This window comes from Piliocolobus tephrosceles, chromosome 3 (genome assembly GCF_002776525.5).
Source record: "Piliocolobus tephrosceles isolate RC106 chromosome 3, ASM277652v3, whole genome shotgun sequence".
Taxonomy (NCBI): domain Eukaryota; kingdom Metazoa; phylum Chordata; class Mammalia; order Primates; family Cercopithecidae; genus Piliocolobus; species Piliocolobus tephrosceles.
In genome coordinates this window covers 113,240,929-113,257,286 of record NC_045436.1, presented here as the reverse complement: position 1 = coordinate 113,257,286, position 16,358 = coordinate 113,240,929, and the positions used below count along the sequence as shown (strand labels likewise).

Sequence of the window (16,358 nt, the reverse complement as noted above, 5' to 3'; positions counted from 1 at the left end):
ATTTCAAACTCAAGACCACATCATCAACTTTTACCTGAGTTTCCAGCTGCTGGCGTGCCCTATGGATTTCAGACTTACCAGCTCCCATAATCACATAAGCCAATTTCATAATATAAATTTCTTTCTCTCCCTCTTTCTCATCTCTATATACACACCCTCTTGATTCAGTTTCTCTGGCAACTCTAACTGATACAGTAACTAAAAAATGTAATCTTCATGAACTGTCCTACTAGGGCCTAACTGCTACATAAGACTGAACCAGGACCAGAAAATAGTGACTATTTTGCTAAATACTATATTAACCATATTATTATTTTATGGTTTTAAAAAGTAGGAGCTCAATTTTAAAATGGGCAAAGGATTTGAAGACACATTTCCCAAAAGAAAATATACTAATGGCCAAAAAGCACATAAAAACATGTTCAGCATCATTAGTTATTAGGGAATTGCAAATCAAAACCACAATGAGATACCACTTCACACCCACTAGGATGGCAATTAAAAAAAAGAAATAGTAAGCGTTGGTGAGGATGTGGAGAAATTGGAACCTTTATACATTGCTAGCAGGAATATAAAAATGTTGCAGTCACTGCAGAAAACAGTTTGTCAGCTCCTAAAAAAATTAAAGAGAATTCATAGGACTCCAAAATTCCACACCTATGTATATACTCAAGAGAATTCCACTTCAAGGTATATACCCAATGTTCATACAAAAGCCTGTGTGAATAAATATTCATAGCAGCACTTCTAATAATAGCCAAGAAGGAATACAACCCAAATGTCCATCAACTGATAAATGGATAAGCAAAATGTGCTATATCGACACAATGGAATATTCCTCGGTTATAAAAAGGAATGGAACACTCATACATGCTAGAACATGGATGAACCCTGACAACATTATACTAAATTTAAAAAGCAGACACAGAAGGGCATATATTATATGATTCCATTTATATGAGATGTCCAGAATATGCAAATTCACAGAGCCAGAAAGTAGACAGTGGTTGCCAAGGCCTGGGAGAGTAAGACGGGAATAGGAGTAACTGCAAAGAGAGTATGCAGTTTCTTTTTTGGGATAATGAAAATGTTCTGGAATTAGCAGTAATGGTTGCACAACCTTGTGACTATACTAAGGACTACTGAATTCTACATTTTAAAATGGTAAATTTTATAGTAAGTGAATTATTTCTCAATAATAACAAATTTAAAAGCCTAAGTCCAGGACCAGGACCAATTATACCAGAATAGCTACACTGGAAGAAGGTGGTATTAATACAGTCCTATTTTCAATTAAGGTTTCTTCAATTGCATCTTCTCTCCAAGTTATACTTCTTAAGGGCACATACAGACACTATACATTCCTAAAATTCTTTATCTGGGCATGTAGCTATGATTTCTCAGAAACAGCACAGGTAGTAGCTCCTTTATAATAATAGGAGTGAACAATTGTTGAGTATAACATTCCTGGCTCTGGTCTAAAATTTTTGCACGAATCATCTCATGAAATCCTCACAACCACATAAGATAGTGTGGCTATCAGTCTGGTGAATTCAATGATGTAAAAACAAAAAATCAAGTTATATAATGCAAATTATCTGAGAAACGGTGAGATATGAGCAACAAGATCTATCTGGCTGATGGCCTGAAGCCACTGGGACCAAAAGGGCCTCAAGGGAACCTTTGCATCATATCTCTCAGTAGGAGGCTCTCCTGAAATTGTTTCCAGAAGGAAGGTTCAGTCAGGGCTTGACAGGAAATCTGTGCTTCCTTTGGTCCTGTGAGGCTGCGTTTCTCTGAGACAGGGCCCTCTAGGGAACTCCTCTCTGGTCTGCTCCTCCAGAATGATGCATTCAGAGTTGGTGAGGCCCTACTTTTAGGACTCCTGTCTCTCACACAGATAATTTTTTAAAACTTGCTCACAATTCTGTTTTAACAATTTCTAAGTTTTGTATAACCCCGAAGGCCCAGGGACACAATTATTACTGTTTGCCATACAAACTGGAATACTACAGAATTACATGAAGTGGGTAAGACTCTTGAACAGGCAGAGCCAGAAAACAGCTACAAATTTAAAGCTGAGGAGACTCATCACAATCCCAGAGCACACCCCTAATCTAATCCTCTTTCTTCCTGGGGTTACTTTATCTTTTGCCAACTTCCCAACTATCTACTGCACTCAAGGGTTTTTTTTTTTTTTGACGGAGTCTTGCTCTGTCACCCAGGCTGGAGTGCAGTGGTGTGATTTCAGCTCACTGCAACCTCTGCCTCCCGGGATCATGCAACTCACCTGCCTCAGTCTCCTGAGTAGGTGAGATTACAGGTGTACATCACCACACCTGGCTAATTTTTGTATTTTTAGTAGAGATAGAGTTTTGCCATGTTGGCCAGGCTGGTCTCAAAGTCTTAACCCTCAAAAGATCAACCCACCTCGGTCTCCCCAAGTCCTGGGATTATAGGCATTAGCCACCGCACCCGGCCTCAAGTTTTTTTTATTTCCAACAAACACTCCATTTTTCACATACTCTACAAGATATCTTAACTTCTTGTTAAGTTAAGGCAATTTCTAGAAGAAACTGAAAGTAAATCTGGCTTGGGGTGCCCCTACCCACTGTCAGCTAAAAAAAGAGGTTCTGAAAAGAAAAATCGACTTACCTCATAGAATAGGCCAAAATAGGGAGAGATGTCAGGCCTGAAAACATGGATAAGGGACAAGATTTCATCTTTGTAGCCCCAAAGCAATTCGTCAACTGTGTGAGTCACAAAGAGCTTCTGCTGATAGGCTTTCAACATGGCCTCGATGATCTCCCTGAGGAAGTGGACCTGGGACCACTCTATGACAGTCTGCGGAGCAGAGGTATATTAAGACAGCAGCATCCCCTCCAAAGCACCCCCATCCACTCTCTCCTACTACCCCTCAGTAAAGTGGGTTGGAAATATAAATGTAAAGGTTGAGATTAATTGGCTGAAAAATCAGACAGTCAGCTCCTTTCTGGCTGCATATGGAAGACAAAGCCTCTTCTCTGTCCTGTCTCAGTACTACATTTTGTAAGTGTAATATATACAAAAAGACCATTTGCAGGCTCTGAGTCATCCAGGCACCACAAAAGGGGAAAAGCTCTTGTAAACATGTCGGCATCTTTGACCACAGGGTGGCGCTACCTTCCTCCTGAGCAGGGCCAGAGGCTCATTATAAACCCGACCTACACCCCTGGGACTAGGCGGCAGGGACCTAATACTGTCTAGGTCCTGGGTCCATCATTAGTGTCCAGCTGCATATGGAGCGGTCACCTAGGGGTTAGGGTGGGAGAGTCGGAAGGGGTTGGTGTAGGTGAATTAGAATGTTTACTGGGCCAAGAACAGTGGTTCACGCCTGGAGTGTCTGGCCGACAGGGGAGGATCCCTGGAGCCCAGGAGGTAGAAGCTTCAGTGAGCTGTGATGGAGCCACTGCACTCCAGCCTGGGTGACACAGCAAGACCCCGCCTCAAAAAAACTAATAATAAATTAATTAATTAAATTAAAAAAAGAATGTCTCATGGGTCTCAGTATAGAATAGATGTAGAACAGGTGTCATTATTAGGTGGAATTACCATTATAAACAGAGCCCATTGAAATCACAGTAGGCTGTACTCAGCCCAGTCTATTGATTTCTGGTGTCAATTTATGAATTTTGAGAATATAAAATCCAACATAAAAATCCGAAGTAAGAAATGGTATACAAATTTCACTGATAGAATTTCTGAATGAAAACAAGGGGCAAATAAACATTTTTAAAATTATGAGCTACCAAAAAATCCTAGGGGCATATTTATTTGCACAATTGCTAATCCTGAACACACAGGAAGAAACTGTGAAAACAAATCCTAAAATCTGAATTTTGTCATCATCTGAAAAGACCTTATTTGAGAGATCTTAGAAAAAAGTCCAAGATGCACTTTAAAGAAAAGAAGAAAAAAAGTATTTTTCTTTTTATATATGTATATTTCAACATAACTTAATGGCTCCTAAATGTAAAATCATAAACAACATTAACTTAGTTTTTTCCTTTCTTCCAAAATCCAAATTAATGGTATTAAAATGCCTACTTACCAATACAGGAATATTTAACGTTCTAATTAAGTCAACTTTAGGGTCTCCAACAGATTGGTCTCGTTCAAAAACGTATGCCTTGTTGCTAACAGCAGATATTGTTGTTCCATTATCTCCAAATTGAACATTTGCTTTGTTTCTGAGTTCCCTAAAAGAAAGAAAGAAGGGTTTTATTTGAAAATAGGCACCACTTTAATAAGGAAGACTTTTCCTTTCTTTCGGCATCAAAGTTATATTTTCAATATAACATTCCCAATATAACATTACATAAAGACTGCAGCTACTAAGCCTTAAAAAGCTGGAGACTGAAGCTATAATGTAGGAAGGAAACGAGGCCTAGGATAGAGTCTTCTCAAAAACTTTGTTTTCATTCTTTTCTTCCCTGATGAGGGAGGTGCAACAGTCAAGGGTCACCTTGACCAGGGAATCAAAGTCAGTGAACTCTCTCCTGGGTTATGGTTTGGTCCTGAAGTATTTTCAAAATTTTCAGTTTGGTTCATAGATTTAGTTTGAATTTCAATTTGTTTACCAATGTCTTTTTGTTTCTAAATTGAATTAAATTGAAATCTTATTTAAAAAAATAATGCCCAAAGCTTAGTAAATTACAGGAATTCACTCCTGTTTCTTTTTTTGAGATAGGGTCTCGCTCTGTTGCCCAGGCTGGAGTGCAGTGGCATGACTACAGCTCACTGCAGCCTCAGCCTCCTGGGCTCAAACAATCCTCCCACCTCAGCCTCCCAAGTAGCTAGAAGTATAGCTAATTTTTTTGTAGAGATGAGGTCTTACTCTATTGCCCAGGCTGGTCTTGAACTCCTGGACTCAAGTGATCCTCCTGCCTCGACCTCCCAAAATGCTAGGATTACGGGCATGAGCCACCACACTCGGTCTCTGTTTCTAATATACAGCACAATTTGGTTCAAGTTAGTGCCCCCAAATGAAGCATTAGAAAGTTCTTAGAAAGTGCCTGGTGCTAGGGCTGGGCCTAGAGTCAGTGTGAGCGATGTAAGAGGTGCCAAAACAAGCAGTAATCATGATAAATATTTTAACGCACTATTTATTAAAACCAAAATTTATACCAAAAATTTATGATGAACAAAATTTTAAATAAAAACAGGATCTGATCTTTTGTTCATCAAATGCCACACACTAGCCCTAGCCCTGCCTGGTGTTCAATAATAGTAGGTGTTCGATAAATTCCAGTGACTTTAGTTTCTTTCCCTTTGCTTACCTTTCCTTCTTCCTAAACCAGCTAGGGTTATTATGTCTGACATGGTAGCCACTAATCACATGTGACTACGGAGCCCTTAAACTGTGGCTAACTGGAATTGAGATTTGCTGTAAGTGTAAAATACACACAGAATTTCAAAAACAGTGCCTACCTTTTTTTAGATTGATTACATATTGAAATGATACCCAGTAATAATGGGTAAAATTAAAATATATATTAAAATTAATTTTACCTGTTTCCTTCTACTTTTTAAAAACTGTGGCTACTAGAAAATCTTGAAATCTTAAATTATACACGTGGTTCATGTAATATTTCTACTGGACAGAGCTAATTTAAGAGCACAGGTTAGGAAGGCATTGGCCAGCTGGGCTACCCATACCTCCTCTGAGGCCTTTCCCAACCACAGTAGCACAGGGATTTTTCTCACCCACCTGTGGATGTCTGTACATGTCTTTAGCATTCAATTATAAACTTCTGAATGACATCATTTAGATTGTGAAAGAATTATCATATAGCCTCAGGTAGATTGCAAGCAAGCTGAAGGCTGAAACTTGTACGTAAAAATGCTCCTTGGTGATGATGCAGTTATGTCCCAATAAACCTATCATAAGTTGAAAAGATCCTAAGTTCAAAGTTTGTTTTTGATTCAACAACTTAGTATCTTTTCAACTTACGATGGGTTTATCTGGATGTAACTCTATCATCATTGGAGGAGCATACCGAATACATTATCATTTTCACACCACTGCGAAGTCAAAAAATCAAATAAGTTGAACCATCGTAAGTCAAGGACCGTCTGTATATTATATCTCTTTATACCTCTTAAATCCCTTCTAGATTTTAAAATAAAAACAGATGAGAAAATAAACAAATGCTTTCATACGATGCATAAAAATAAATGAGTCTTTGTATCTTCTCCAGTAGAAAAAAACAAACCATTGTTTTCTGTGCTCTCATACTGTAACAATTTACACAGAAGATTTCTGAGACTTCTGGTCATCAAGAAGTGTGTGGCGTTTTCTCCCCACCAATAATTCTGCAGTGTCCTCCAATTCAATTCAATTCTGATACTTTCTACTTGGACATAGCATCAGATTCTACAGGTTGAGACTGCCTTCCACTTCCTATGCCAATCAAAAGCCCCAGGCTGTTTTACCTGGGCTGCCAAACTAATGGTATAAATTGGGGTTCCCATCCCCCCCATGCTTGGGCTCAATTAATTTGCTAGAGCAGCCCAGAACACTCAGGGAAACACTTATATTTTATTATAAAGGATATTACAAAGTACACAGACGAAGAGATGCACTGGGCAAGGTATAGGGGAAGGAGCTCAGAACTTCCATGCCCTCCGCAGGCTCGCTACTCTCCAGGAACTTCCCCATGTTCGGCTCTCTGGAAACTCTCCAAATTCAGTCCTTTTGGTTTTTTTATGGAAGCTACATTACATAGGCGTGATTGATTAAGTCACTGGTCATTTGTGATCAACCCAACTTTCAGCCCCTCTCCCCTCCTGGGAGGTTGGGGGATGGGGCTGAAAGTCCCAACCCTCTAATCCTGTCCTCTTCTTTCAGGACCAGCTCCTATCCAGGAGCCACAGAGGCGGCCAGTCATCAGTCAACTCACTAGCACACAAAAAGACACTTATCACTTAGGAGATTCCAAGGATTTTAGGAGTTGTATGCCAGGAAATGGAGGAAGACTAAATACATATTTCATCATATCACATGTCTATATCCTATACTCTGTCAAGTGTATAGAAGGAAGCACACTTCATATCACATATACGCATATCACACATATCACACTAAGCACCAAGCTATGCCTACTAATCCTATAAATATCTGACACTTGCATAGCTCTTCAAAGAGTTTAACCCACATTATTTTACTTTATTTTATTGAATCCTTACAAGTCTGTAGTACAAATAGAGCATGTAGTATTGCCCCACTTCACAGATGGGGACACAGAACACAGGCAGAAGAGTCAGAACCTGATCCCAAGTGTTTCTCATTAGCACAAGGTGCTCCTCCCTCTGTATGAGACAACCTTTCCTAACAGGTACCTAAGAAACGCCTGTAGGATGAAACCAGCTAATGCCTCTAACAAATGCCTCTAACCAAAGCCAAATCTAAATGATAAATTACACGCCCTTCCAGTTTACAAAGAATATATTAAAAAATCTGATAGACACTTCCGTGTTAAAACACTTACACAGCTTGAAGTTCGGTGTTTGCAGTGGACTTTTCGTTTGTTAGACAACCATTCCCCTTTCTGCTGGTAATAGCCCTGATTTCCTTTCCTCTCTTGTACTACACAGCTGTGTAAGACCATCGGTCAAGGGTGCTATGGGACCTAAGCTCAACCAATTCCTTTCCTCTGGCCTCTGAATCCTGAGCACAGTGCCTCAAGACAGAAAACACAGTAAAAGAGCCAGGCGTGGTGACATGTACCTGTAGTGTCAGCTACTTGGGACGCTAAGGTGGGAGGATGGCTTGAGCCCAGGAGTTTGATGTTACAGTGAGCTATGATCGTGCCACTGCATTCCAGCATGGGCAACAGAGCAAGACCTTGTCTCTACCAAAAAAAAAACTTTAATTTAAAAACAAGAAAACTCAGTAACAGACAGGATTCCTCCTGGTGGCAGACACATGATGTGATGATCAATACATTCTCGTGACCTGGATCTTTAAAGCTGCCCTGCATTCTGCTTTTGTCTTCCAAGCTGCTCTCCTTGATTCTGTTAACCTACTTTATAGCCTCCAAACAGATTCCCCTTTTACTTAAATTAGCCAGAGGAGAGGTTGTTTATTTTGCTTATAACCAAAGAGCCTTCACTTAGAAATCATTAACTCAGTCTTTTTATAGATAACAATATGTAGATTCAGGACCAATCAAAAGTGTCAGGGACAGGTTAAGAATGCTGGTGACCTCACCTCTCATCCAGGGTATTCCCTGATTTTACACAGAGGTTAATTCACAGTAATTTATTGGAATATGGAGGAGGAAAGGAAATTTCAAAGTCAAACTTTTGTGTAAGCCAAGGCTGGTGCCTGCAGAGAGGGGCATATTGATCAGTTACTGTCCTACAAGATCAAAGAAGACCAAAGGAACTTTCAGAAATACAAACGAGTTTGAAAAAACAAAACAAAAACAACAACAAAAAACAAAGCAAATTTTTGGCCTAGGCAATTAAGGAACTATACTTAAAAGTGCCCGGCATGGTCCCTGGTATTTAATAGATGCTAATGAATCTCAGACTATAGTATAACATTTGTGAATTACTATGATGGTCCTTGTCATTCAGAAAAGGTTCAGTTATGCTCCATGAACTATTTAATCAGGTAAGAAAATTCATGGTTGGTTTTAGAAATAATTTTAGAAACAATAGACTGAGATAAGGAGTAGAAATCAAAAGGAATAATTTGAAGTAGGTGGAAAATTAACATCTGTATGTCTAATTCCTCAGAGGTGTCTGATAAATTGGATGCATATAATACTATCATAGAATCATTATCTTTCAGTCATATTGGTTCCTTCATTCACCTAATCCTCTGTTGAGAATTACTATTAAGAAGTGATTGAGCACACACTGGATACAAACTAGATTGAGATGTGGCTGGCAGGGTTGACATTACTCACTGCCTCTGTGCTCCAGTTTCCTCATCTGTAAAATGGAGGTAATAACGTACTCACCTTGTAGGGTTTTATGAAAATGAAATCCACATAAATTCAGTTAGAACACTACCTGGCACACCTGCTGCTTAGGAGGGATTAGCTACTGATACCACATGCAACGGCTTGTGCTAAGCTCTTGAGATGGTGCGACGTTAAGTCCTGGTTCTTGTCCTCCAAGAATCCACAGTAGAGCATGGGAGGCTGCCTTCAGAGGCCACCTCCCTCACAGTAAATGCATTGTGGGCATACAGAGGAGGGAGGGATGGCGACTGGAAGGAGACTCCTGCAGGAGACACTTTTGCTTGATTCTGGGAAGAGTGGGCTTCTGCAGGTGGGAGGGTGGAGAGGGCGTTCCAACAGAGGCAGTGGGAGGGCGAGGGTGGGCAGCACAGCATGAAAACACTTCCCACGTGGGGAGTGAGAAAGCTGTGGTCCTGGAGGAGGAGGACATGCTTTAAAAGACCATCACAGATCCAGGCAAGGCTGGGGTGATGAACACATCAATGTGGAAGGAGTACTGAAGTCTTAGGGTGACCACGGAGAAGAGGGAAAGCAAGGGGAGCCGGCCAAAGGCACAGGCTGAGAAGCCCGTACCCTTAACTTTGAGTACCCTGCCCACTCAAGTAACCGAAGGTGGCAACTCTAGATACAAAGCAGGATACTGAGACGAAGTGGTAAGAGCAGGATCGGGAGAAGACTCACCCGCTTGTTGACAGTGTGCAAGAAATGGTTTCATTCCTTAAGATGGAAACATCTCCCTGGTCTCCTTGTCCCCAGGCAGTGACCCCTAGGCTCATGCAGGCAATTCACCTAATGTACCACATGCATTTAAAACTCACACATACCTGGTCACAACCTTTTGTGCATAAGATGGTGTGAGAGATCTTTTTCTATTTTTTTTAACTTCTGAGCAGTTTAAGGATTTTTTTTTTTTTCAAAATCTGTTTCTATTTTGGCAAAACAAACACAGTTTTAGCTACCAATCTAAAAACATTATCAGAGAAAAGTGAGGCAAGTTTAGAAAAAAGGATACAGCATTCTCCTATGATAATGGAAACAATGATCATGGTGTTCCTAAATTTTTTATTATCTCTTTATGTTAAAAAAAATTTTTATACAGCTTGGCTCAGAAACAGTTAAAGAACTAAAGGGTTAACGGGACAGAATTAGACAGTATAAACAAAATTCCTGCCTTTGCTAAACTGCAAGGAAGACACTTAGATCCTGAAGAAATTAAATGTGGAAAAATAGAACTATAAGAAAATCGACTGGAACATCAAACCATTGAAGGGAGTAAAAGACTTTTAAAGCTCAGACATGACAGAAATGTTGAAAAAGAATAGACTTGACTACAATATATTTTAAAAATTAACAAGGCAAACAACGGAAAAACAGTTGCCCCAAATGACACATAAAAAGTTCACAGAGTGGCATGAATGTTCCAGAACCCAGATAAGCAAATCAACAAAGGACAAGAACTAAAAGTGTGGAAACACAACTGGCTGGCAAACATGGGCAGAACATTCAATCCATGAGGTAACCAGAGGAGAAAATGAAAATGGATCTACATGTTCAGGAAAGGAACAGTTAGGTGTAGTAATACATTTACTCTATAAAATATAATCATCATTAAAATTCATTTGTATGAAGACTAAAATATAAAATCGAAAAATCCTATGCTATACATTAGGTGAATAAAAAACATGTATATTTTATATGTGCACATGCATATGTACACATAATCATCTAAAACTCATCCATGGAAAAATGGCCAAGAAGATATCCACTAAAATGTTAGTTAGCACTGGTTATTTTTCAGACAGTGAAGCCATGGATAGTAATTTTTGTTCAAAACTTTACTGCATTTTCAAGTTGATCTTTAGTGATTATATATATGGGACACATATATATGTGTAATTTTAATAATATATAGTTTACACTCTTAAAGATAATGCTGTATACATTATATATGTTGATATTTGAAAATCCAGTATTACTTGATATCAATGAATAATAAAATAACTTAAGATATAGCCCTTACATCTTTTTAATTAATATAAGCCTAAAAAAGAAATGAATAATCCAAATGGCAAAACTAAGAAACCCCAAAATAAGATATTTCACGGAATATTGTAAATTTAGCAAATACTTTTTTTTTTTTTTTTTTTTTTTTTTTTGAGACAGAGTCTCGCTGTGTGGCCTGGAGTGCAGTGGCCGGATCTCAGCTCACTGCAAGCTCCGCTGCCTCCCGGGTTCACACCATTCTCTCGCCTCAGCCTCCCAAGTAGCTGGGACTACAGGCACCCGCCACCTCGCCTGGCTAGTTTTTTGTATTTTTTAGTAGAGACGGAGTTTCACCATGTTAGCCAGGATGGTCTCGATCTCCTGACCTTGTGATCCGCCCATCTCGGCCTCCCAAAGTGCTGGGATTACAGGCTTGAGCCACCGCGCCTGGCCTAGCAAATACTTCTTAGAAATATGTACATTAACTGGAAGTGCCCTTAGACAAACTGTTTTCTTTTTTAATCCTTGAAATGTTAAATGGTAGGCAAAATAGAAAAAGGTATCTGACAAGACAAAAAATAAACCTCAAAAAGGCTGCAGAAGCCATGGAATACCATGACTTGGATACAAATTTTATACAAATATGTCCCTGAGCAAAAGGATCATGAGGCCAGTGAGCCCTGTATTCACAGACCTGTTCCAGGGCTGCTCAATCCGTAGCTTTACAAAAATGTAAATAATACACTCCATTCCTTAAAACAGACTGACTGGCTGTTATCAACATTTGGAACGCCCATCGTCTTTTTCCAAAAATATTACTATTCTGAACTCCCCAATATGTGAAAGGTTTGGGAAATGTGCCACTGTGTCAGATGAGTTGGGCCCACCTCCACAGCCCTGCTTGGCCCTTCCCCATCTCAGAGGATTCCCACCACCACACCAATCCATACTAACTGATGAAAGGGGCTACATGCCCTCCCCTCTTCCTTTGCCCCAGGCCCTCTGGCATATAATTGATGGAGTCAGCTGAGTCAGTTGGGAGAAAACACTGGAGCAGGAGCTACTGGAATGTTCTGTCTTATCCAGCCTAAACAATAGCATCATAAAGCCACAAGTGACAGAAATCAAATCCAGTGAATGACTGCAAAAGGCACATGCAGAGACTAGCAAGCTCCACAGAGGGTTTGGACAGCTCCCTAAAAAGCCATGTTTTTCTACAAATCCCAGATCTCATGACCCACTTAGCCCTGTAAGGAGCTCTTAGCAGCCTGCACTGCACATGTGCATATTCCTAACAAAGCCATTCATTTTCAGGGCCTGATTCCCCTTTCTTGAACCTATACTTGGGTTTCCTGAACTAAGTCCTATGGTTCCGGCTATTAGGTAGGTGCAAAAGTAACTGCATTTTTTGTAATTACTTTTAAACACTTTTTAGTAATTGTGTCCTATAGTGTTAAAAAGTTTTTCCACACATGTCCTATGAATTTAAACCACAGTTGAAGATGTTTAATTCACATATTCCACAAATATTCATTAAACAGTAGACAGTCAGAGACAAAAGGACTTGGTCACTGCACCCCATGGAGCTTCCAGTACACTGGGAAGAAAGACAGATACCTAAGCCAATTATTAAAATGCACTTAGTCACTGTCATAATGGATGCACATATTTATTAGTCCGTTCTCACACTGCTAATAAGGACATACCTGAGACTGAGTCATTTATAAAGGAAAGGGGTTTAATTGACTCACAGTTCAGCATGGCTGGGGAGGCCTCAGGAAACTTACAATCATGGCAGAAGGGGACACAAACATGTCCTTTTTCACATGGCAGCAGAAAGGAGAAGTGCCCAACAAAAGGGTTTTGCTTGTTTGTTGTTGTTGTTGTTTGAAAGAGTCTTGCTCTGTCGCCCAGACTGTCATTTGGTGGCGTGATCTTGGCTCACTGCAACCTCTGCCTCCCAGGTTCAAGTGATTCTCCTGCCTCAGCCAGTGTGTGCCACCACACCCAGCTAATTTTTTTTTTTTTTTTTTTTGTATTTTTAGTAGAGACAGGGTTTCACTATGTTGGCCACGCTGGTCTTAAACTCCTGACCTCAAGTGATCCGCCCACCTTGACCTCCCAAAGCGCTGGGAATATAGGCACAAGCCACCACACCCGGCCAACAGGGGTTTTTAAAAAGCCCCTTATAAAACCATCAGATCTCGTGAGAACTAACTCACTATCAAGAGAACAGCATGAGGGTAACCGCCCCCATGATTAAATTACCCCCCACTGGGTCCCTCCCATGACATGTGGGGATTATGGGAACTACAGTTCAAGCTGAGATTTGGCTGGCGGGGACACAGCCAGACCATATCAACATACCACTTTACAATTGCTATACAGTGGTATACTTGACACGTTTTTTTTTTTTTTTTTTTTTTGAGATGGGGGTCTTAATCTGTTATCCAGGCTGGAGTGCAGTGGTGCAATCTCAGCTCACTGCAACCTCCACCTCCCAGGCTCAAGCGACACTCCCACTTCAGCCTTTCAAGTAGCTGGGGGCCACAGGCACATGCTACCACACCTGGCTAATTTTTTGTATTTTTGTTAAAGACGAGGTTTTGCCATGTTGCCCAGGCTGGTCTCGAACTCCTGAGCTCAAGTGATCTGCCTGCCTCAACCCCCCCAAAGTGCTGGGATTATAGGTGTGAGCCACCGTGCCCAGTCTACTTGACATTATAAATAAGATGTAACAGGGAGAGAGTATCCCAAGTCAGGCAAGTCTCAGGAGGAGATAGCATTTGCACTAAGTAAGATGTGAAGGTCAAGAGAGGTAGCACTGGGGAATTCATTCTTGACTGCAGCAACAGCATGAATATTGGCAAGGTAATGTGTCTGGGGAGCTTATAAATCATGGGAGTGGCCAAACGCAGTGGCTCACGCCTGTAATCCCAACACTTTGGGAGGCCGAGGCAGGCGGATCACTTGAGGTCAGGAGTTCGAGACCAGCCTGGTCAACATGGTGAAACCTTGTCTCTACTAAAAATACAAAAAATTGGCCAGGCGTGGTGACATGCACCTGTAATTCCAGCTACGGGGGAGGCTGAGGCAGAAGAATCACCTGAACCTGGGAGGCAGAGGTTACAGTGAGCCAAGATCGTGCCACTGTACTCCAGCCTGGGAGACAGAATGAGACTCTGTCTCAAAAAAAAAAAAAGAAAAAAAAAAATCATGGGAGTATGGTTGGAATTATGCTGTCTAACAGGGTAGCCACTAGCCACATGTGGTTATTGCACATTCAAAATGTGGCTAGTCTGAAATGAAATGTTCTATAAGTGTAAAATGCACACAGGATTTCAAAAATAGTATAAAAAAGATTGTAAAGTGTCTCATTAATAATTCTAAATATTGGTAACATGTTGGAATGACACTATTTTGGATAGTTTGCAGAGTCTCCATCACATCTTAAGGAATTTCATTTAAAAATAACAACAACAACAAACAATGGGACACTTAGATACTGATCCTGGTTCAACTTCTAATTGTCGCCAGTGGGAGAGCTTGAAACACAAACTTTCTCTACCCAGTACACAATGTTTCCTCAGGCATAAAACACATACAAAATGGCTTTTTAAAATGAGGACCCACGTATCTTCTTAGATTTCTTCATATAGCAACAGGGTTCATCTTTATAATTCTACAAATTGACTTGCACAAACAATTAATCCACAAAGACCAATAATATAGTTTTGGTGTCCCCTCCAAATCTCATGTTGAAATATGATCCCCAATGTTGTAGGTGGGGCCTGGTAGGAGGTGTTTGGGTCATGGGAAGGATTCCTCATGGCTTAGTGCTGTCCTCATGATAGTGAGTTCTCATGAGATCTGGTTGTTGTAAAGTGTGGCACCTCTCCCCTCTCTTGCTCCTGCTCTGGCCATGTGACATGCCTGCTCCCCCTCTTCCTTCCACCATGATTGTAAGTTTCCTGAGGCCTCCCCAGAAGCCAAGCAGATGCCAGCATCATGTTTCCTGTAGAACCTGTGGAACTGTAGGCTAATTTTAAACTTCTTTTTTAAGTAAACTACCCAGGCCAGGCGCGGTGGCTTACGCCTGTAATCCCAGCACTTTGGGAGGCCAAGGCGGGTGGATCACGAGGTCAGGAGATCGAGACCATCCTGGCTAACACGGTGAAACCCCGTCTCTACTAAAAATACAAAAAATTAGCCAGGCGCGGTGGCGGGCGCCTGTAGTCCCAGCTACACGGGAGGCTGAGGCAGGAGAGTGGTGTGAACCTGGGAGGCGGAGCTTGCAGTGAGTGGAGATCGCGCCACTGCACTCCAGCCTGGGTGAAAGAGCGAGACTCCATCCCAAAAGAAAAAAAAAAAAGTAAACTACCCAGTCTCAAGTCGTTTCTTTCTTTCCCTCCCTCCCTCCCTTCTTTGCCTGCCTCTCTCCCTCCTTCCTTCCTTTCTTTCTTCTTCTTCTTTTTTTTTTTTTTGAGACGGGGCCTTGCTCTGTCACCCAGGCTAGAGTATAGTGGCATGTTCTCGCTCACTGCAACCTCTGCCTCCCAGGTTCACACCATTCTCCTGCCTCAGCCTCCTGATTAGCTGGGACTACAGGCAGGCACCACCACGCCAGGCTAATCTTTGTATGTTTAGTAGAGGTGGGGTTTTGCCATGTTAGCCAGGCTGGTCCCAAACTCCTAATCTCAAGTGATCCACCCACCTTGGCCTCCCAAAGTGCTAGGATTACAGGCATGAGCCACTGCACCCAGCCAGGTATTTCTTTATAGCAATGTAGGAACAACCATTCTGTGGTACTCTCAGTACCATAGAAAAATAGTACTGAGAGTCAAATATTGCTATAAAGATAGCTGAAAAATGTGAAAGCAGCTTTGGAACTGGGTAATGGGCAGAGAATGGAAGAGTTTGGAGGGCTCAGAAGACAAGAAGATGAGGGAAGGTTTGGAATGTCTTAGAGACTGATTAAATTATTGTCACCAAATTGCTGACAGTGAAGTTCAGGCTGAAAAGGTCTCAGATGGAAATGAGGAACTTACTGGGACTGGAGCAAAGTTCACATGTGTTATGCCTTAGCAAAGATCTTGGTCACTGTCATGTTCACGCCCCAGGGATCTGTGGAAGTTTGAACTTCAGAGTGATGATTTAGGATACCTGGCAGAAGAAATTTCTAGGCAACAAAGCATTCAAGATGTCACCTAGCTGCTTCTAACAGCCTACACTCAGATGTGGGAGTGAAAAAATGACTTAAAGTTGGAACTTATATTTAAAAGGGAAGCAGAACATAAAGGTTTGGAAAATTTGCAACCTGGGCATGTGGCAGAGAAAGAAAAAGCATTTCCACAGCCTGGG

General features: G+C 41.1%; 1 protein-coding gene across 1 annotated transcript in view; it reads right to left on the bottom strand.

The window, feature by feature from the left end:
* Positions 1-16,358, bottom strand: part of SCARB2 (scavenger receptor class B member 2) — a 56,486-nt gene that overhangs the window by 18,227 nt on the left and 21,901 nt on the right. The window contains exons 3-4 of the mRNA XM_023222512.2: positions 4,091-4,238; positions 2,656-2,844 (exon numbers count right to left, since the gene is read on the bottom strand). Of these exons, the coding sequence (XP_023078280.1) occupies positions 2,656-2,844; positions 4,091-4,238 (337 nt within the window). The remainder of the gene's footprint in view (positions 1-2,655; positions 2,845-4,090; positions 4,239-16,358) is intronic.